Genomic DNA, 23,067 nt, shown 5'->3' on the forward strand with positions numbered 1-23,067 from the left:
ATCCCACACAAAATCAGCAAAATTTGCTATCTTTTTTTATACTTTCTGTGATAATTATGGTAGAAAGTAGGGCTGGGCGATATGTCTTAAAAAATTATATCTCTATATTTTTCAGCCTATTGACGATATTTGATATATATCTCGATAATTATGTATATTGTTCTAAAATGGCTCAAAAGTGTTTTTGGTTTTTGTTTTGTTTTTTGTTTTTTTATCAGAGGAACCATCATTTAATCCAAACAGCCATTGTAGCCAAGTAGATTAAATATTTTCAAGACATTAAATAAAAATCTAATCATTTGTTTTTCATTAAATAAACACAAGGGAGAGTGAAATTCTGTCATTTTCATTGATATGCACTATATTTATATTTCATACACAATGATACGTAGTAGCTTAATAAAAAGCATTATTTACCTTCAAATGTTTTTACTGTGACTTATTTTTGAAAAAACAGTTGAACATTGCATAATACTAAATTATTACTGTGTGTCAGGATGATTATTATAAAATAATGCTGAATCATCATTACTATTCTGTTTATTAGATTTGTGTTATATAAAAGTAATATATTTCTGTCCTATTTACTTAATCTTCACCTGGGGGCTTTTATTTTGACACCGAAAGTGCTGCAGTTTTTACTTCAACTTCACAAGGATCCTTTATTTCAACACAGAAAAGGCAATAGACCTTTTTTCCCACTCTTTTGAATGTGGAAGTAAATGTTTGCAGAAGAAAAAAAAAATAGAGAGCGGTGGATTAAGACAGATGGGAGAAGATGACAAATTTACTGTCACTCTCTCAGCAGCTGTAATCGAAACCCCCTCGCAGCTGTGGTAATTCATTTTTTTAAACTAGTTCCAGGGTAAAATAACACAAATCATAATGTTATAAACTTTCACTAAAAAATTATCCTATAAAAAAGTTTGCTAGATTTACGCTGCTAAATGAGGCAGAACCGCGTAATCAAGGTCTATGTGTATTTGACAGGTTTCAATGTTCTGCATTTCATGAAATGCTGTAATCTCCTCTTCTGTTATTCTGTGCCGCGTTTGTAGATTTGTATAATAACTTGTAACTGTTACTAATGTTTGGAATTGCGCGAATGCTTGAACCTGCATTACTTTGATTTCACAATGCACATGAACTGATCTGTGAGCAGCCCTGAAGGATCATGAAATTAGTCTACTGATGCGCTCTTTATGAAACATAATGGCCAAATTAAAGCACATTAAAATCATCGCGATATTGACAATATTGGTCAATTTTACATCCTCAGCAAAAATATCTAGATTCTATCATTAATATTCGATATATCGCCCAGCCCTAGTAGAAAGTCCATGGACTGGATGTAAATATGGTAAATTGCATTCAACAGATCTACAGAGTGCACTCTTATTGGTAGCATAATTATTGAACATTTATTCAAAACTCTTTTAAACTCATCTGGTGCTTACTTGGGCAAAAATTACCTAACAACTTGCTAGTATTTGCTAATCCAGGTGTTGTGAGTGGTTTCTAGGGTGTTCTAGGTGGTGTTAGGTGGTTGCTAAGGTCTTTTGCTAGGTGGTTACTTACTGCCCCAAAGTCAAAAGAGCCCACCCTCAAGTATCTATGATATTCTGGTCTCTAGATAAGGCTCGGGTCTCTCCTTAAATGAAAGTTTTTCCGTTGTATCGTCCGGCAGGTGCAAATTATAGGACTGATCACACCTCTCCTCAACAAGCCACATGATTTGAGGTATCATCCATGTCTGTGGTACAAATAGTGTGGGACGAATTACACGCTGAAATTTTATTCTTAGCATCTGGGGTTTGACTTTATCAGTTTCAGTGTTTGAATTTGTTTGGAAAAGAAACGTATATCTCTTCCTTTCTCTGTATGTTTGATCCAGATCGTCCAGGTTTAACGAGTGTGGAACGGATCGAGCGCTGTCAGGAGGAGTTCCTCTTGGCCTTTGAACATTACATCAACTACCGTAAGCACAAGGTGGTGCACTTCTGGCCCAAGCTGCTGATGAAGGTGACGGACCTGCGCATGATTGGTGCCTGCCATGCCAGCCGGTTCCTACATATGAAGGTGGAGTGTCCCACAGAGCTGTTTCCACCCCTTTTCCTGGAAGTGTTCGAAGACTGACGGCCACCCAATGAGGCCAAGCTGCTCCATCAACACCAACCTCCACAGATCCGACCTCCCCTCGAACTCCGTCGCCCTGTTCCTGGTCACATGACTCTGTTCTATTACTACTGAGCGTCTTTTCATTCCGTAGTTTTAGGAGTAGCTCTCTGGCCTCGTTTGAACGCAACCATTCCTTTTACAAAGCGGGTACATGTGAATAGCGTTACAAATTCTTTTTTGTTTTGCCTTCTTTTTTGTAAAAATTCACCTTTCGATTTCTCTAGAATAATTTTTTTATGTAAAACTGTTTCATTTGTGATCATAGTCTTTGATGCGGCTTCTCTGAGATGTATGAACTATGCATTCAAAGGGTTTAATTTTGAGTAGAAATCGGTATCACTTCAGGCCTTGGAAAAAAACATCAAATAGAAGCACACTACAAAGGAGGAAAACAATACTCCTTTTTACTTCAACGTTCACTTCCCTTATCTGTGGGTCTAAAGGTCTTTTCATTTGCCAAGGTTATGAAAATCAGGGGTGTATGAACGATTTGAAAAGTGGGGGGCACACATTACAGGGTTCCCACATTCATGGAAAACCTGAAAATATTAGGAAATATCAATAAAAAAATTGTCCCGGACACATCATGGAAATTATAAAAATTTGAAGTTATGCTCAGCTCTAAAATATTTTATTGGCGAGAAATTGTTCTTTATGAGTGCAATATCTATAAAATTATTTTTAAAATCCTGAAATCGTGTAGTTAATTTTCCAGTAATCATGAAAGACTGGAAAAGTCTTCACTGGTCAAAAGGGGTGGGAACCCTGATATTAAGGCCTAAGTGCTGATTGTTCCAAAACCTAGACAGCTGCCTACATATGCATTTCTGAATGGCAAATCATCAGTTATAATGATGGTTATGCCTCTGAATAAAATCATAGTTCTTTTTCAGATCTTCACAATACTCCAGTTTGAGTTCCTGAGCACACACAAACAGGCACTCCCAGGAATAAACAAAAAGGGTTTCATGACCTTGAAGGATGGTCTTTACAGACTTTAGCCCATGAGGAACCTGTTAAGAAAGTGAAAGTTGGCAGAAACACACACCAGGTGTCAAAAAACGTCCTTACAAAAATCATACCGTCTAAACATGTGTTGGGCTGCTCGGAGGAATATGAGGTCATGAATTTGAACCCTGCCACTGCTAAAACAGCTGACCTGCCTGGCTGATTTAGAAGGAACTCTGTCTGTAGCTGTCACGCAATAGATCCAAGGCGACGCTTCTGCTTGAACTTGTTGGTGCTATGAGTTTGCCGATTTATACCTCCGTCAGTGCTCTCAGTTAACCTCAGAATTGAACACAACACACAAACTCTCATTCACACACACACACACAAATACACAACACTTAGCTCAGTGGTCACCCCTGCATTCTGTGATGTATGTGTCCGTGATGCCGTTTCAGCTGTTCTCATTTCTGTTCTGTTTTTCTTGTAGAGTTTTTAATCTTTCATCCTCGTGTGCTGCAAAAGAGTTTGAATCTCACATACCTCTACTGATTATCAGGAAGCAACAGAACTGGTTATTTTCTTTTTGTTGAAAGATAACATGAATTCAAACTCGCACCTGGCAGCACAATGAATCAGTGTTTTGTTATAGTGATGCCTTTTGTAAGCAATAGAATATTACATGTGGTTTTTCATGATTTGGATTACACATACAAGCACATACATGCCAACATAGATACTACATATACAGACTCGAAGTTAATGCACAGACAATCAATGTGTGAGCAGAGAGAGGAAGAGAGACATGTAGAGGGAGGGAATGGTCATAGCCAGGGTCCAAAATTAACCTTTGCCAAGCGCCAAATGCATTTAGCTGGTGAATAAAACTTGGCAGTTGACCGGTAACTTTATTAGCAAATGGACCATTGCATGGTTTAAGTCGAACTGAAGATGCAAATAAGATCACCAAAATATGCTAACTTGAGGCAGAACATTTTTCTATTCAGTAAGAAGACATGCACATAAACTATGATGGAAACACATTTACCCAATATATAGAACTGATATTGGAATATAGATGCACATCAAAAAAGTCATGTGACTGCTTCAACAAGCCATTTGAATACATAATTTGCTCAGAGAATTCATCAATATCATCACATAGCATCTGAAATGTTGTTGTGGTTATTCAGAAATGCCAAAGCCTGTCATCAAAATGATTGGCTACTATTATCTCCCATAACAGTGTGACACGCTTTCACATCCAGACAAAACGCATATGCCGCTGAATGCTAGCTAAAATGAATTTCGTCAAAGCGTTTAGTCTGCGCACTCAAAACCCTAAGTCAAGTCATTTTTATTTGTATAGCTCTTTTCACAACACACATAGTTTCAAAGCAGCTTTACAGAAAAAAAGCATTAACAGAAAATGAAACTGTAATATCTATAATGTCTTAGAGTCATCATTGTGTAGTTTGATTAAATATGGTTGTAAATTGTGTATAAAAATAAATAATTAAATAATAATTGTATTTATAAGCCCAGCGAGCAAGCCGAAGGCGACTGTGGAACACAAAACTCTATAAGATGTTGGTTAATGGAGAAAAATAACCTTGGGAGAAACCAGACTCACTGTGGGGGCCAGTTCCCCTCTGGCTAACCAGCATGAATATAATGCCAATATTAGTTATTTATGTGCAGTGCAAGTCCTGGTTTAAAATTAGTAAACTAAGTAAGTGTTAACTGTAAGATTAATGACTAATGTCTTTGAAGTTCATCCTGGATTAACTGCAGAAGTTCACATAGATGCATTGTCCTTTGTTAGTTGCCTGATGAAGGCTTTTGTTGGCAGTTAATTGATATTCTATATATTCCATATTAAGAGTGTAGTCCATCATTAGACCAAGGTGATGCAGGCAGAGATCAGTGAGGTGCATCGCAGTTCAACCAACAGGTCATTTTGGTGAGGTCGATCCTTAGCCCAGGGTTTAGGCAGTGGGATATGAAGCATGTTTTATGGTTGGAGTTGGCGTCAGTTCTTCCTCTGAAGTTCATCGTAATAGACTGAAGTGATGTCTGGCTGGCACCAGCTGCATTTAGTCGTCATCACTCAGATACTCGTAGCAGTGGAGTCTGACACCAAGCAGGAACGGAGCTGGATCTAGCCTGCTCTGGTAACAGGGAAACATATAGAATAATATTAGCATAGATGACATTCAATTTTTTGCAGGGTTATAGATCATGATAAATGTTTCTGGTTCTGGCAGACCTACTGTAACTAAAGCAGCCTAATTGTGAGTTGATGGATAAATTAGGTGTATGCCTGGCTAAATAGATGAGTCTTTATTCTAGACTTAAACTGAGTGAGTGTGTCTGCGTCCCGAACAGTGTTAGGGAGACTATTCCATAGTTTAGGAGCCAAATAGGAAAATGATCTACCTTCTTTTGTGGATTTTGATATTCTAGGAACTATTAACCAGAACCAGGCCAGAATTTTGCGATCATAATGAACGTGATGGAATATGGCATGGTAGAATGTCACTTAACCATTCAAAGCATTGTACTAAACAAAATATTTGAATTAATACGAACTTTAAAAGGTAGCCAATGTAACAATGATAAAATGGGGCCAATATGATCATTTTTCTTGGTTCTAGTCAGAACTCTGGCTGCTACATTTTGAACCAATTGAAGCTTATTTATTGAACTTGCTGGACATCCTCCCAGTAATGCATTACAATAATCTAGTGTTGAGGTTATGAACGCTTGAACAGAGAGCATGTGTCGTAATTTAGCAATATTTCTGAGGTTGAAGGATGCTGTTCTACAAACATTGGAAATTTTATTTTCAAAGGACAGATTGCTATCAAATGTAACACCTAATTTCTTTGCTGTAGAAGACGAAGTAACAGTACATCCATCGAGAGTCAAATTATATTTTAGCAGCTTATTTTTAGCAGGTTGTTGTTCCAATAATTAGTACCTCTGTTTTGTCAGAATTGAGTAATTCAGTACATTTCATAAAAGAGCCACAGTGGCTTTAACTTCTATTTTCATTTCTATTTTGCACAAGTTTCTCCAGAAGTGATGATTTTGAACATAAATTAAATTCGTAACTTGACCACTATGACTACTAATGCATGTTACTTGAGCGAATCAAATTAAAGACCTAAACAGATTCTATGCAAATGCAAATGTGAATTCTTGGCCAACACATTACTTGCGTGCAGCTCTGTTGTACAGACTGTGGCAGTAACAACCCCCAGTACTCAAGGGGTCGATAGAGTGACCTTTAAATGTCTGTGTCATGAAACTAAATGTTATTATTAAACAGTTTGAATAGCTTCAGCTAATTTGCTTAGCAAGATTCTCTTAAAGGAATGTTCTGGGTTCAATACAAGTTAAGCTCAATCGACAGTATTTGTGGCATAATGTTGATTACCACAAAAAAAAAAATATTTGACTCGTCCCTCCTTTTCTTTAAAAAACTGTAAAAGTAAAAAACTGGGTTACAGTGAGGCACTTACAATTCCAATTTTCGAACATTAAAATACTGTTTCAAAATTATAGTCACAAGACAAAAAGTATATACGTGTAAACATGATTTTAGTGTGATAAAAGTGCTTATAAACCGAGTAAAGTTATAGCCAATTTTACAACTTCGTTACCATGACGATGTAATGTCAACAAACCCTAAAATGACTAAAAACGGTGATTTAAACAACATTTTCAGCTTAAATAATACACAAGTTTTAACAGGAGAATTAATGTAAGTGCTTTTATAAAACAAAAAAAGCTTCACATTTCTGCCTTTAAACCCTCCAAAAATTGGCCACGTTCATTTTCATTGTCCCCATTCACTTCACTTGTAAGTGCCTCACCTTAACCTCAATTTTTGCTTTTTTTAAAGAAAAGGAGGGAGAAAATAAATTTTTGTGGTAATCAACATTATGCCACAAATGATGTCAATTAAGCTTTACTTGTATTGAACCTGGAATATTTCTTTAAACATTTGCTCCACCATGATAGTAGCTGACCTGAAAGAGACAACTGACCGTAGACAAAGATTAGCTCGCTATAAAAAACCCTTGTGGTAATGCTTAAAATGCAACTTGCATGGTGTTATGAATTACGAAATGAGACATTTCCACGTAAACACTTGAAATCAATCTTGCATAGCTAGAAGAATCTGCATTCACGTACTTGCATAGAATATGTTTCAGGCCAGATACACAAACGGTCTTTTAACGATCTATCATCGTAATTTGTAATAATTTAATACAAAATAATATGCAAGACAAAAACAGCATAATAATTTAAAGGTGAACTCAGTAATTTTTTGTGAATGTCACTTTGGACTTACACTGACACCTAGCGGCGTGGATGAAGCATCATTCAAAATCAGTTGTTTTCAGTTACAGTCGCCATTATAGAAATGCACTACTCTCCCTTAGCCATAATTTTTTTAATCCATTTGTTAAAGTGTCCAATAACAGAGCATTTACTTGCTGAAGCTAGTAGTATTCTTCTGGTCATGTGATCCAAACATGGCAGCCCCCATTAGGGGACCCTCTCCATGTAAAATAAAACAGCTTTTATAAGGTTACTGATATGACTGGAGACTTAAATTTAATGTGAGTGCTCATGATTTATACAAATGTTTCAAAGTTACTATTTATTTCTTTAGCAGTAAAACGTTTTTAAAGAGGAAAAAATTACTGAGTGCACCTTTAATTGTTATGCAAAATACAGTTTCATTGTTTGTAAGAAATATTACTGGTCCGTAAGTTTTCTTTAAAGGTAAAAAGTTAGTTGTGGACCCTGGCCACAGTTTTCCACTCTAGTCAGAAAAACACAAGCTTGCACAATACGCAGGAGTCAATACTGTGTCCTCTCTGACAGCACAGGTTAAGAAAAAACACAAACACGCACTACAGAATAAAGGTATTTATGGTGTAAAGGAAATAGGCTGTATTTTTTCAGACTGCAGATATTTTTTACAGATGTTATATGCACAATATGAACATTTTACAGTTTGACAAACACCACAAGGAAACGAAAGACTGTCTCAAAAAAAAAAACTTAAGAAAAACAAAAATACAGCTGTTTTTAACAATCCTGGTTTAGTGGTAATCTCTCTCCAGTGTACGTTTCATTATTCCAAATTCATTGTTCATGTTAACGAAAACAAATATATACTATGTTATCTACTAATACTAATCATTTAAAAGACAAAATCCAGCACTCAAAACAAATGTTAGGTAAAATGGAAAGAGATCCTCAGTGGTCGTCAGCATAAATATAAAGCCCATATTTCAGAGCTGGCCAGATCTTATCAGGTTAAACTCAAAGAAATAGATTTCTAGAAACAATCACATCAAGAATTCTGTTTCTACGTGTCTTACTGTTTTTTTTTTTGTTTTTTTTTTTTGTTTTTTTACCAAAATGAACGTGTTGCACAAGCCTGCTGTGTGACAGTGAAGTCTTGAATTGAACTCTTTAGATGATGATTTAATTTGAGTGCCCTGGAAGAGATGTTGCACTAAAATTAAAAAAAACCCAGTTTTGGCAAAAGATGATGATGGTGAAGATAATGATGAATATTGCACCTGAAGTGAACTGAGTGAAAGGAGAATAAAGATGGTTTTGAGAAACCCCTGAAATGTCTGTTGTTATGTGTATAATATGACTATTATGCCATTGTTGTACATCTTGTGGTTTGCCTTAAATAAATTGTCAGTCCCCCAGGATTCACTTCTGATATAGGCTATATATATATATATATATATATATATATCTTTTTTTTAAACCAATTTCTGTATAGAAAGTCCACCAGTGCAATTTAATTTGTAGGTTCTTCTTGCATTTGGGCTGTCTGTGTCCTTGTAACATGTCTTGTCATATTGTAATGTTCATGTTTTGTTTGCTGTCTTGTTTTATGGTTTCTTGTGCTGAATTTTGGTCATGTCTTTTATTTTGTCATCTAGCTTCTTATAATTTCCTTATGCACCATTTCCTGTCTTCCTGTTTCCTCCCTGATTGGTCCAGACCTGCATCTGAATCTGCACCCTATCCGTCCCAAATAGTATCAGAGATTAAAACTAGGATGTCCCCAATAATAGTATGTTGAAATGATTGTCTCAAAGTTGCCCATATAGTATATTACAGGGGTCGGCAACCTACAGTAAATTAAGTCACTCGCACTTTCATGACAATCTATCTTCCTCATAATCACGCATTGTGTTTTGTTTAGTTGTGAGCTGAATGGTACGTTTCCACTGGCCCGTTGTGAGCTAAGCTGAGCGAGCGTTTTAATAGAGTGCAACAGTCTGGTTCCGGAAGTAAAAATCCCATTAATTTCTTCCATAGACAAATTGATTCTCAACACTTACTTATAAACCTTTAAAGACAGACCTAACGTGAGCTCAGACGTTGTTCAATGATGATATATGCTTCCGTTATTTCAACAGAGAACCGCGGACAACAAAGCCCAGGAAACAAGCCCTTAAGTGACCGCCCACTCACACCATGACACACTGTGAATGACGCAAACGAGTCGGACTCCCTGCACTCTCAAACTACTTATACACTACCGGTCAAAAGTTCTGAAACACTTGACTGAAATGTTTCTCATGATCTTTAAAATCTTTTGATCTGAAGGTGTATGCTTAAATGTTTGAAATTAGTTTTGTACACAAAAATATAATTGTGCCACCATATTATTTTATTTCATTATAAAACTAAAATTTAATAAAAAAATAAAAAAAGTTTTTGAAATTGATGACTTGGACCAAATAATAAAGAAAAGCAGCCAATAAGTGCCCAGCATATAGATGGAAACTCCAACAATACTGTTTAAAAAGCTCAAGAAGTTGGTTGAGAAAATGTCAAGAGTACATGTCTGCAAATTCTAGGCAAAGGGTGACTACTTTGAAGATGCTAAAATATAACACAGTTTTGATTTATTTTGGATTTTGTTTAGTCACAACATAATTCCCATAGTTCCATTTATGTTATTCCATAGTTTTGATGACTTTACTATTATTCTAAAATGTGAAGGAAAAAAAATTATAATAAAGAATAAGTGTTTCAGAACTTTTGACCGGTAGTGTATATTTGTGTATTTCGGAGTATTTCGCAATAAACGTAAACTATATTGTTTCTATATTTATTATCAACAACCTAAAGTCAATAGTTTTATATATTTCCATAGTTTTATATTCGATAACGTCATTCACAGTGCTCCGTGGGATTGTAGTCTGTTCCCTCATGAAAGATAAGTACACAGACTTGAACATTTGTCTTGTAGTCAGATTTGCCTTAAAACAAAGTCTGTAATGTTGTGATTCACCTCGGAGTTGGTGGATTTGGTTCCTGCTTTTTAATGGAGGATTTTATGAAAAGTTTATGGAAGAAATGAATGGGAAAAATAGTTCCGGAACCCAGAAGGCTGAAAAAGTGGGCGGGTAATATTGCACTCTTTTTAATCCTATGGAAGTCGAGTGCCATGCTTGCGAGGTGGATTGTGGGATTGACAGTAAAGCGGAGCAAGCATGGAAAGCAGCCGATGGCATCAAAAACGTTGAGAAATGCACAGGTTTATTCAAATGAGAAGTAGAAAATGCCAGGCAGCAGCCAATCACTATGAGCTGAAGCAGCGACGTCTGTCATAAGCACTTCAACATATGAAGATATTAGGTGTGTTCGACTTCATGCAGCACTGTGCAGACCGATCAGTGCCGTACTTGAAGAAGTGCACTTCAGTTAGAAATTTTGTCCGATTTGAGACGTGATGTATGCCATCAAAGTACCGCAAGTGTGATTCGAGAGCAGCTGCCTGGCTCAGCCGCTGCAGTTTCTCCTAAGCGTCTGCACATGCTCTGAATGACGGACACAGCTTATTCACGATTGGCCAGACTTACAATGTGACTACGGTGGCGTGTTTTTCATGGGCTGTGTTCGCAATGGCATACTTCACAAACTACACTTACTACTTCTGCTACGTCAGAAATAACAGTAGTATAGTAGTATGCCATTACCAAGATGTTTATTCTGACACAGCGAAAACTCTCACAAATCCATGTTTTTATAACAGTACATCATGTTTATATCATGTTATATTATGTTTTTCACAGTAATATTATGCTTATTCATAAAAACATTAAAAATGATTAAAAATACAGAGTCCTTTAGTGGTATTATAATAATATAGCCTTTTATTGGGCTTTCTTCTTGTTCACACATCAAGCACTTTATGAAGCAGCATGTAACCTTTTCAAATGAATAATGTTTCTGGTTATTTTATGTCAAATCGAATCTATTTGGCATACTAAATACTGCTCTTACTATTTCTACCATAGACTAATGTAGCAGAAGCAGCAAAAGTACTTTGGGAAGTATGCCATTGCGAACACATCCATTTTCGCTGCATCATGCCCCAAAGCAGCAGCTCTCTAGTGTTGAGCGAATTATTCCACCACAGTGAGAAGGACATAGCTGCAGGCAGAGCTCCAAAAAGGGGCTGGAGCTCCAAACAGCCAGCAAAGATATAGAGGAGCCCCTAACCTAACCCTTTTCCTAACCTTAACCGTGTGTGGAATTGAAGCCCCCTTTTGAAGTTCACTCAACCCCCTTTTGGAGCAACCCTGCTCCCTTCTAACGTAACCCCACCCTCTTTGGAGATTCCGACCCATTTGGAGGTGTCTGGGCTGCTGCTATACCTACTTGGTGCCAGTGGTAACTCACAGTTACACTATTAAAGTGTGACAAAGTGTACACTCTATTTGCGTTTCACGAGCAGCTGATATCACAGCACACTGCATGCAGATCAATTCAGGAAGCGCTTACCTTTCAGTGAGTTTTGGCAGTAAACGTGTCCGCTTTGAGTTGGTCGCAATGAGCAGATGACAGCTTAATCATCTTGTTTTATTTGTTCCTTTTCCTTATAGAAACACCTTATGTCAATATAAGAAACCGCTATCATGTATGAGATTGTCAATCCAGTATACACGCTCCATAAACCACATGACGGTTACTCTCAAAACTACATTATTAAGGGAAAAGGGGAAACATACAAAACCGCATATAGTGGGGTTAAAAAGTCTGATTTAAAATCTAAATTAAAATTTAAAAAATCAGGATTTTGAAAATTTTAAAAGAAACCTTATGACATAAAATGAATAAGAAACATTTAAGATTCCACACAACTTCTACAGTAGGTCACTAAAGCCGGCATCACACTAGCAGACTCAAAACAACTCGTTTTGGCTGAGGGTGTCACACATGCAGACTGTTTTGCTGAGATCTCGTTCTCTTAAGTCGGAGGTATGACACATTTGCCGATACAAAATGGTGGATGGGTGATACACATACCTATTCACCGCAACTATCTGATTCCCTGTCACATGGAGCTCACCGAAATAACAACAGGAATACCGCGTGAGCATAAACAATTGTAAAAGAGTGATTTAGGATAACATACCTTATGAAAATGTGTGATTGCGTATTTACTTACCATAGAATGCGTATGTCCATATGTAGCTCTCAGTGAGTAAAGAAATTATGTTCAATAAAAACAGACTGTTTTGTCTCTGCTTTTTTATTTCATTAGTCTTTTTTGTAGGGAAATATGCAGGGAAAAACCCCCTTGGTGACAGAATCACTATGGATTACAATAAGCGTTTGTGATGATTTGCAGTTGAGTATGATTGCAGATAAAAATGTTGAGATCAGCTTGATGTCAATTCTTCTGTTATGCTGATAATATGATTTATGATGAAAAATGAACTTTTACAGTAAATTAGAAAAATGCTAAATAAAATTTTTTAAGTGGATTAAATCTAAGTGGACTTAGACTTGTACAGTGATTAACAAGGAAAATTAACATTTACATTGAGTAATTTAGCAGATGCTTTTATCCAAAGTGATTTACAAATAAGGAACATAAGTTTGTCATACAAAAGTCAATAGTAACCGCAGTATCGCACTGCCAAGTTCACAAAGTGAAAGAGAGCCGAAGAAAGAGCTTTCCCAAGCTTTTTTTTGTTTTTACAATTAACGCATACATTTCATTGATACAGTTTGGTACAATACAAGCACACACACATACACACACAAAACAACATCAGATCACATCAGAGACAGCAAATCATAAAGCAACTTTTACATCTGAGATAGTCAAATTAATAGAAAAAAGATAAGTGTTTAGCTGAGACTTGAAAGCAGTTAAAGAGGAAATATTGCAAAGATTAAGAGGTAGTGAGTTCCACAGCTTAGGAGCAACAACACAGAACAACCTTCCGCCCACTGTGGCTTGTTGAACTCTAGGACCGAACAAAAGACCAAGTTCTGAGGAGCTGGGAGACCAAGATGGGAGATATGAGTGGAGTAAATGAGACAAATAAGTTGGGGCAAGACCATTTAAAGCCTTAAGCATTGGATGAGTATTTTGTATTTAATGCGAGATGAAACAGGCAGCCAGTGGGGGTCATGCAGTAGAGGAGTATTGTGATCAGAACATTTAGTGAAATTGCGGACTCTTGCTGCAGCATTTTGAACATACAGTATTGTATCCTAGTACTGCTTTTTTTGGTTAAGCCAACAAGCAGGGCATTGCAATTATCAAGGCGTGATGTGAACAAAGCATGTACCAGGGTTTCAGTAACAGCCAAGGTGAGAAAAGATCGGAGGCGTGCAATATTCCGTAGGTGGAAGAAAGCAATTTTAACGACAATGGAAATGTGAGAATCAAAAGAAAGAGATGAGTCAAATAGGACACCAAGATTACGGACAGTGTGGGAAGGCTTGACATGAACGCCATCAATATCGATGAAGAGGTCCAACTGTAACTCTGCGCAACTCTCTCAATCAGAAGAGACCATCCTTTAATGGGCCTAAGCCACAAGCCATTCATAAAAAGACAAACAACGTTATAAGAAAATACACAATTATTAAATAAAGCAACAAAATGCAAAAAGTCAAGCTGTATGAAAGAATGAATACATTTATTATTAGGCAAACTTTTGTGGCATGAGAGCAATACATTTATATTAAAAAACACACAATTCTGCTCCCTTAAGAATATTAAAAGTTAGCCGATAACTCCAACATCTCAACGTCTCAGATTCCCTTCACAGACCACCTTGGAAAGGGGGAGAATTAAACAAGTGAAATTACACACATCAAAAGAAAAAATGAAAATACAACACAGCAAAGCAAAACAAGTTAGGCACAAAAAACAACTCCAAAACCCCAAATAAAAAACAAGCAAAAATATAGATGCAAGCAGCGATGACGGGCTCAAGCACCAGTGGTCCACTCGGTGGCTTTCGGAAAAAGGTGGACACATGCATTTGAAATTTGACATTATTCTAAACAATTTTGAAGCAATTTGGGTAAATATAAGAGGACAATTTTAAAGTCTGTTGTGAGAGCCACACTTCCTGCTGCCATGTGGTGGCGCTATGACCGTGACCCAAAATAGTCACATCGATGTGATTAGCCCCCAAGACTAAACATACATCTCAATTTTGATCTAAGTCACACATTGCACACAGAAGATATGAGACATGTCCTGTTTCCCATTTTTCGGCATTAATTTAATGCCTCGCAATGGCAACACCATTCAATATATCAAAAATCTGTTCACAATTTAGCATCTTCAATGTCTTGGCATAATATTGTCTAAATGTGGTGACAGTCTCATGAAACCCCTAGGAGTAGTATTTAAAAGTTCAGAAACTGCAATATTCAAAACATTTTAGATGTCTGACTTCCTGTTGGGTGGAACTAATAGCTATAATTATGAAAGTTGTCCGGCTTGATGAGAACTATATATGTACCAATTTTGGTGACTGTAGATGAAAATGGGGGTGCTACAGAGGCCGTCTTACCCATTTTAAAGGGGGCACTACAGAGTCCCCCTACACGCCCATGCATGAACTTTTGCCCAGCCCTAATGGCCAACGACTGATGTGTGTGCAAAATTTCATGAAATTTTAAGCATGCCAAGTGCATCAAAACACCCAAATATAGGAAGAAAGGAATAATAACAATTACTGCATTGCCATGGCAACAGTATTTAAGATATCAAACATTCCTTTACAATTTACATCAGTAGTGTCTTGACATTATTCTAAAGAATTTTGAAGCAGTTCATGTAAACACAAGAGGGCTATTTGAAAGTCATTTAAAAGTGACATATGTCCTGCTGCCAGTTGGTGGTGCTATGACCGTGACCCATAATAGCCACATTAACCCTTTCCAGCCGGAACATTCAAATTTGGGAACAATTATTCCCATGGTTCCTGTCTCAATATCTTCGCTGTCCAATCACCGATTTTATTTCTGAAAACTGCCAGATACTCATGACAATATAAGCTAAAAGTACATATGATTGGTTAAGGGGTAACTGGGTGTGAATAATAAATGTATCGTCATCCGAGTCATCCTCCATTTGCCTGGGTGGAGCCAGAGAGGATATCCTGGGAGATTACCTCCAGTGTTGGACTTACTGCTTCAAATTGAAAACTGAGGCGATCTTTCGAGGTAAGACGAGATATTTAACATGTGTTGTCAGTATTGTCTATTGAAAGTCAAAACGTTTTAATTACGAACCATTTATTTGTAGGAGTAACGCTAGTTATTTCTGGAAAAAATTACATGACTGTCGTCGTTCATCGGACAGGCAGCTAGCCTCTATTTTTAAGCAAATTTCTGTGAAACTTGCTAAATAAACATTAACTAGCAATACTATGTACATTTTTAACTAAATATCAATAACTTTTTTTGCCAATTTTGTCGCTTGTGAAAAATCTGCCTGAAATAATGTGAGGCAGAGAGCAGATGCCCGTTCAGACTTTATTTTCTTTTTTTTAACGCTGTTCAGATCTGCCTGGAAACTGGCCTGCTAGTTAGATAAGTTATCTAGCTTGTTGATTTTCCCGTGTAATAAAAAAAAAATGGTAGATATATTTCTATAATTTAGCAGATAGCCTTACCCATCATCACATAGACATGATTTTAGGTTGTGTGTTGCTTCCTGTTCACAAGGAAAGTGTGAGAGGGCTATCTGCAGTTGGACATTCTGGTTAGTCTGCAAGCCTTTGGTGACTATTCAGTGTATGGATTTGTGAAGAACACACTGCTGGCTACCAACTGTGTACTTTTTTTCTGTTGTAGAGATGGATAGAGACTATGGCTCCCTGCTTTTGAGGGCATGAGCACACAGGAGGAAGATCTGCTGGACCAGGAACTACTGCAGGAAGACCCGGACCACGAGGAGATGGAGGATGAGATGGAACCTGATCCCCAACCAAGACCATTAACTGGGTATGTATGAATGTGTATGTATTGTTTGTTTCTATTTCTCATATGACTGATACTCACAGTAACACTAACACTGTTACTCTTATTATTTTGGGTATGGCTAGCCATTCTCGCACAGGTCCCAAGTCAGCTAGAAAACATAAACGCTTCCCTGACTCTGTTTCTTATCCCTCATACTCTGACATCGATTCACAGGTACCAAAACCTCTCCCATTTAAGCCTAGCCGTCCATTCAGTATTGACTTAGGTAAAGTGCATCAGGTTGTGCAGTCAACCTCCAATATGATGTTGCGAGAAATTGACTTTTTCATGCTGTTTTTTACTCAGGGGTGGGAGCTCGTCCTAAACTGTCCATCATATTCTAGCTACCAAGGAGCTTGGATGGCGGTGACCCCCGATGAATTTTACAAATTTATTGGGTTGCTCATTTACATGGGGTTTTCAGTTCTCCCTGATTCCCATCATCATTGGGGAACCAAGTCACTTCAGGGCTCGTGGGCAAGGGGATTTATGTCGCATGACCACTACAAGGCTCTTTTAGCAGCTCTACATGTTGTAGACCCTACCACAGAGGATAATCAGGATCGCATTAGGAAGTTGCGCTATCTTATGGACCACCTCAAACAAAAATGCCAGCAGCTCTTTCAGCCTAACCAAAATCTCACAATAGATGAACGTATGGTCAAGTCTAAAGCTCGGTCAGGATGTAAACAATACATGAAGGGCAAGCCTACTCGGTGGGGTTTTAAATTATGGGTAATTGCAACATCAGAATCGGGGTGTACTCTCTTTAATGTTTACACAGGTAGTCATGATGGGCGTGTCACTGACTTGGCCACCAAAGAAGGTGAATCATTACTGCAGCCATTCAAAGACCAGGGCCACAATGTTTGGTTTGACAACTTTTATACGTCCCCAGCTCTTATGGTTAAGTTGTTAGAAATGGGAACTAATGCCTGTGGGACATGCAGGGTGAATCGTAAACTGTTTCCTGCAGAATTTAAAGACATCAAAAGACAGGAATGGAAGACAGCTCGTGGGGATATGAGGTGGTGTAGGATTGAGCAGAATATACTTGTAATTCAGTGGAAGGACACGCGTGCAGTTACATGCCTCTCCAATTTCCACAATGCGAATGGCTCAACCGAAATTACTAGGTTTGTAAAAAATTATGGCGACTGGACAAAAGAAGAAGCCCTCCATCCCACTGTCATCAGCGATTATAACAAAAACATGGACGGTGTTGATAGGTCAGACCAAATGATAAAATCTTATGACGTCCTACAAAAAACTCAGAAGTGGTGGAAGACTCTTTTTTTCCACTTCATAGACATTGCTGTCATCAATAGTTTCATATTGTTTAAGGAATGGCAACACATTCATGCAGCACCAGGGGATGAGTGTAGACCGGTGAACTTAACCCAGATAGATTTCAGAGAAAAACTGGCTCGTCAGCTGGGAGGTATCGATATTCACACAAGTTTCCCTTTGCATACACTAAAGCCTGTAGTTCCTCCTTCATCATCACTCCACACAGCCCATGTCCCTAAATTTGAAGAGTCATCTAAGAGATATCAGAAAAGTAGGACTGAAAATAAAACTAAAGTAGCTTGTTGCGCGCCGGAATGTAATGGCAAAAGACTTTGCTTGGTTCGCGATAGGAACTGTTTTCAGTTTTGGCACTCAGCTGAGTGTGACCAGTTTCGTGAAGAGGCCTAGGTTGGGCTGTGTTTACTAGTGTTGTCCTCCCCCTCCCCTCTTTTCTCCCTCTCTTCTCTCCACAGGTATTGCAGTTGTTGAGAATTTATGAATTTATATATATTCTGTTCCTGCACTCTTTTATTAAAAATGTATTTACTGTAGATAGTTCGAAATTTTGATTTTGTATGTTCTGCTGTATAATTCGTGTGTAATTCTAATGTTCAAATTAAATAAAGTGTGTGTTTTATTGAACATAAAATTTTGTGTCCTTCAATTTCAGGTGCAATCTCAATTTATTATTACAGGTGCTCAAAAGGAGTATTTGAGGAATGGTCATCTGAAATGTATCTTAACATTCTAAATGTTTGTTTTATTCAGTTTTCCCAGTAATCACTAGAATGGTCATGACTTTTAAACAATAGATTATATTTCTAATCTGTCTGCTATTCTATATTGCCCACAAAATTATGTATATTTCATACACTCTAAGTTTCCCTCTAGCTTGTAATTAAAATGGTTGAAAATGCAGTTGTCTTATGAAGTATGGTGGCCGGAGAAGATTTTTGTAAAAATTGCTGTGTGAAATCTTATTGATAAAGGATGATTAGCCTTAAATAATCATACATATATTTATATCATTTGAAAGCCCTAGTTCTTCTCTTCAATATGGTATATACAGTTCAGGTGTGTGATGTTATATGAATATGAATATAATATGAATTTGGATATGAAAATCATATTCTGGCACAGAATGGAATTTTCGGAATTTGGGGCTCAGGCTTTAAAGGGTTAATGTGATCAGGCCCTATTACCAAACATATGTAAAAAGGGATAATTTTCTATCCGTTACAGAGTGGAACTTCAATAATTTGCCCTTGAAGGTCTCTGCGTTGTTCTGTCTTTTCTGAGCGCTGAAGTAAAGCAATTATTGTTAATTCACACATTTGATTCCGTTATTCACTTTATCTGACTCCAATTTTATATTAATCTGACTCCAATTTTAAGTTGACCTCTAATTTATATTTAAGCTCTAAATAATTTCTGATCATTCTTTTAATTTAACATTTTTAGGTTATTGATTACTCTAAATCCTCTTCTATTCATTGTCCTTTCGATCTTTGTAGACTTATGCCGGCCATTATTAAATTATGTAAACCTCCCGAAAATGGATAGCCAGTTCCGTTCTTAGTCAGCGGTTGTAGGGTTAACTAATATCATCTGGTTTGGCTTGTCTCATAACCAGAGGATATTGCCGCTTAGTCACGTACATACAACTTGCTAAGACGGGCGGTGAGCAGTGACTGAGAGTCTTTAAATGGCTTTCTCCTACCCAGTTGTCCTAGGTGGTTATCCTACCTGGTTGTCCTGAGTGGTTTCTCCTATATTAAAGCTCCAGTATGGTCTACCCTGGTCTAATGAAATTCAAATCCTACCCAGTTTGTCCTAGGTGGTTGTCCTACCTGGTTGTCCTGAGTGGTTTAAATTCAAACTGAGAGTCTTTAAATGGCTTCCTCTTATATTAAAGCTCCAGTAATGATTTCGGAGGAATTCAGAATAAATCAAATAATACCAATTTATGTCAGGTAGGATATAAAACATTGTTGCAGAAATTCAAATCAAAGCCAATTTCACATGATCAGAATAAACGTCATGGTTACTTGTGTAACCTCCGTTCCCTGATGGAGGGAACGAGAAGTTATGTCGATGTAGTGACACTAGGGGTCACTCTTGGGAGCCCGAGACACCTCTGGTCTATGATAAAAGGCCAATGAAAATTGGCGAGTGGTATTTGCATGCCACTCCCCCGAACATACGGGTATAAAAGGAGCTGGTATGCAACCACTCATTCAGGTTTTATGCTAAGGAGCCGATATAAATTCCGGCCATTTCAGCGGGTAGTTCAGCGTTGTGGCAGGAGGGACACAACGTCTCGTTCCCTCCATCAGGGAATGGAGGTTACACAAGTAACCATGACGTTCCCTATCTGTCACTCACTCGACGTTGTGTCGATCTAGTGACATTAGGGGTCCCTATACGAAATGTCACAATTGGCTGAACTGTGTTACGTGAACTGGCAGTGTGTGGTGGGCAGACTACTGTGTGCCTCATAGCCAGCACACCAGGTCGACACGTAACCTCCCCCAACATAGTCATGAGTGTCGAACGGCCCTTTAGGGACAAGTCGACTACCCAAAAGATAGAGACAGGCTTAACCCAGTCGTGGCCTCTTTTCCTCTTCTTTTTTCCACTCCCTAAAAAAGAAGGGGGATTATCCGACTGGGCCGCCAGGTCTAGTCGGGGGGTGTCCCTCCCAAGGGGAAGACACCGCAGAGACCACACCTCGCCCAAAGAGAGGGGGGATATTTAAGTGGAAGAATACGTCACATGGTCTTTCCGACCATGTGGAGAGTCTTCAAGGTAGATCCTACCCAGCGGGGGAGTAGTTACTACAAACATGAAGACGCAGTTTGCCAACAGGGAAACGAACTAGCAGAAGATATATATCGCATGGGGTTAGCCTTACAGGGAACCGCCACATGCGGAGCACCTACCCCAGAACAGGACTCTTAGTTAGCACGTGTACTGGGCCGGCAACGAGTCTCTCCGAAAACTCGACTGCCACAGTGCTCGGAGGAAGTCAACCAGGGAACAAAGTTTGTGAACACTACTGGGAATTAATGGCGCACGTCTTCAGCTCCAAGGGAGGTGGAAGGTGCTATGTGCAAGCGATACACCCGGCCAGCTATCCCAGGCTTATCCGCTTGTGTTGCGTGCCACTACCTGGGATGAAACCGGTTCCACCTGGAGGTTGTAGAACCTTGCAAAGGTATTGGGTGTTGCCCAGCCCACTGCTCTGCAAATGTTTATTAGAGAGGCACCTCTGGCCAGGGCCCAGGAAGCCGCTACGCCTCTGGTAGAATGGGCTCGTAGCCCTACCTGGGGCGGCATGTCCTGGGCGAGATATGCCATAGTTATGGCGTCAATGAGCCAGTGGGCGATCCTCTGCTTGGAGACAGCGTTTCCTTTCCGCTGTGCACCAAAGCAGACAAAGAGCTGCTTAGAGATTCTGAAGCTCTGCATGCGATCCAAATAGATGCGTAAAGCACGCACCGGACACAGCAACGACAGGGCTGGGTCTGCCTCCTCCTGGGGCAGCGCTTGCAGGTTCGCCACCTGATCCCTAAAAGGGGTGGTGGGAACCTTGGGCACATAGCCCGGTCGGGGTCTCAGGATCACGTGAGAGTATCCCGGACCGAACTCCAGGCACGTTTCGCTGACAGAGAATGCTTGCAGGTCACCTACCCTCTTGATGGAAGTGAGCGCAGTCAGGAGGGCAGTCTTCAAGGAGAGTGCCTTCAGCTCGGCTGACTGCAAAGGCTCAAAGAGGGCTCTCTGTAGACCCTGAAGAACTACAGAGAGGTCCCATGAGGGAACGAGGCGCAGTCTGGAGGGATTCAGCCTCCTGGCGCCTCTTAGGAACCTGATGATCAGGTCGTGCTTCCCTAAGGACTTACCGTCGACTGCGTCGTGGTGTGCTGCTATGATGGCAATGTACACCTTCAAGGTCGAAGGAGACAGCCTCCCTTCCAGCCTCTCCTGCAGGAAGGAAAGCACTGATCTGACTGCGCATCTCTGGGGTCTTCGCGTCGGGAAGAACACCACTTAGCGAACAGACGCCACTTAAAGGCATACAGGCGCCTCGTAGAGGGGGCCCTAGCCTGAGTGATCGTGTCTACCACTGCGGGTGGTAGACCGCTTAGGTCTTCCGCGTCCCGTCCAGGGGCCAGACATGGAGATTCCAGAGGTCTGGGCGCGGGTGCCAGAGGGCGCCCCATCCCTGAGAGAGAAGGTCTTTCCTCAGGGGAATTTGCTAGGGGGGAGCTGTCGCGAGGAGCGTGAGGTCCGAGAACCATGTCTGGGTGGCCCAGTAGGGTGCTACCAGGACGACTTGCTCCTCGTCCTCCCTGACCTTGCACAGGGTCTGTGCAAGCAGGCTCACTGGGGGAAAGGCATATTTGCGTAGGCCAGGGGGCCAGCTGTGTGCCAGCATGTCTATACCAAGGGGAGCCTCGGTCAGGGCATACCAGAGCGGGCAATGGGAGGATTCTTGGGAGGCGAACAGGTCCACCTGTGCCCATCCGAATCGACTCCAAATCAGCTGGACCACCTGAGGGGTCTCCACTCTCCCCTGAGGGTAACCTGCCGTGACAGCGCGTCCGCTGTAGTGTTGAGGTTGCCCGGGATGTGAGTGGCTCACAGCGACTTGAAGTGCTGCTGACTCCAGAGGAGGAGACGGCGGGCGAGTTGTGACATACAACAAGAGCGCAGACCGCCTTGGCGGTTGACATATGCTACCGTTGCCATGCTGTCTGTCCTAACTAACACGTGCTTGCCCTGGATCAACGGCCAGAACCTCTGTAGGGCGAGCAGAATTGTCAACAATTCGAGGCAGTTGATGTGCCAATGCAGTCGCGGGCCCATCCAGAGGCTGGCGGCTGCGTGCCCGTTGCAAACAGCGCCCCAACCCGTTTTGGAGGCATCTGTCATGACCACGACGTGCCTGGAGACCAGTTCTAAAGGAACACCTGCTCGTAGAAATGAGAGGTCGGTCCAAGGGCTGAAAAGATGGTGACAGACCGGCGTGATGGCCACGCGATGTGTCCCGTGGTGCCATGCCCATCTCGGGACTCGAGTCTGGAGCCAGTGCTGAAGCGGCCTCATATGCATCAACCCGAGCAGGGTGGCCACCGCCGAGGATGCCATATGCCCCAGGAGCCTCTGACAAAGTTTCAGTGGAACCGCTGTTTTCTGTTTGAATGCCTTCAAACAGGCCAGCACCGACTGGGCGCACTCATTCGTAAGGCGTGCCATCAAGGAGACTGAGTCCAACTCCAATCCAAGAAAAAAGATGCT

General features: G+C 39.9%; 1 protein-coding gene across 4 annotated transcripts in view; it reads left to right on the top strand.

Moving 5' to 3' along the window:
• LOC127425698 (thyroid hormone receptor beta-like) overlaps positions 1–8,789 on the top strand; it is a 325,007-nt gene extending 316,218 nt beyond the window's left edge. For all 4 annotated transcript variants that reach the window (XM_051671938.1, XM_051671937.1, XM_051671935.1 and 1 more), the window contains one exon: positions 1,895–8,789. In XM_051671938.1, the coding sequence (XP_051527898.1) occupies positions 1,895–2,136 (242 nt within the window). In that variant the 3' untranslated portion in view covers positions 2,137–8,789. The remainder of the gene's footprint in view (positions 1–1,894) is intronic.
• The last annotated feature ends 14,278 nt before the right edge of the window (positions 8,790–23,067 follow it).

Source organism: Myxocyprinus asiaticus, chromosome 34 (assembly GCF_019703515.2).
Source record: "Myxocyprinus asiaticus isolate MX2 ecotype Aquarium Trade chromosome 34, UBuf_Myxa_2, whole genome shotgun sequence".
In the NCBI taxonomy this organism is placed as follows: Eukaryota; Metazoa; Chordata; class Actinopteri; order Cypriniformes; family Catostomidae; genus Myxocyprinus; species Myxocyprinus asiaticus.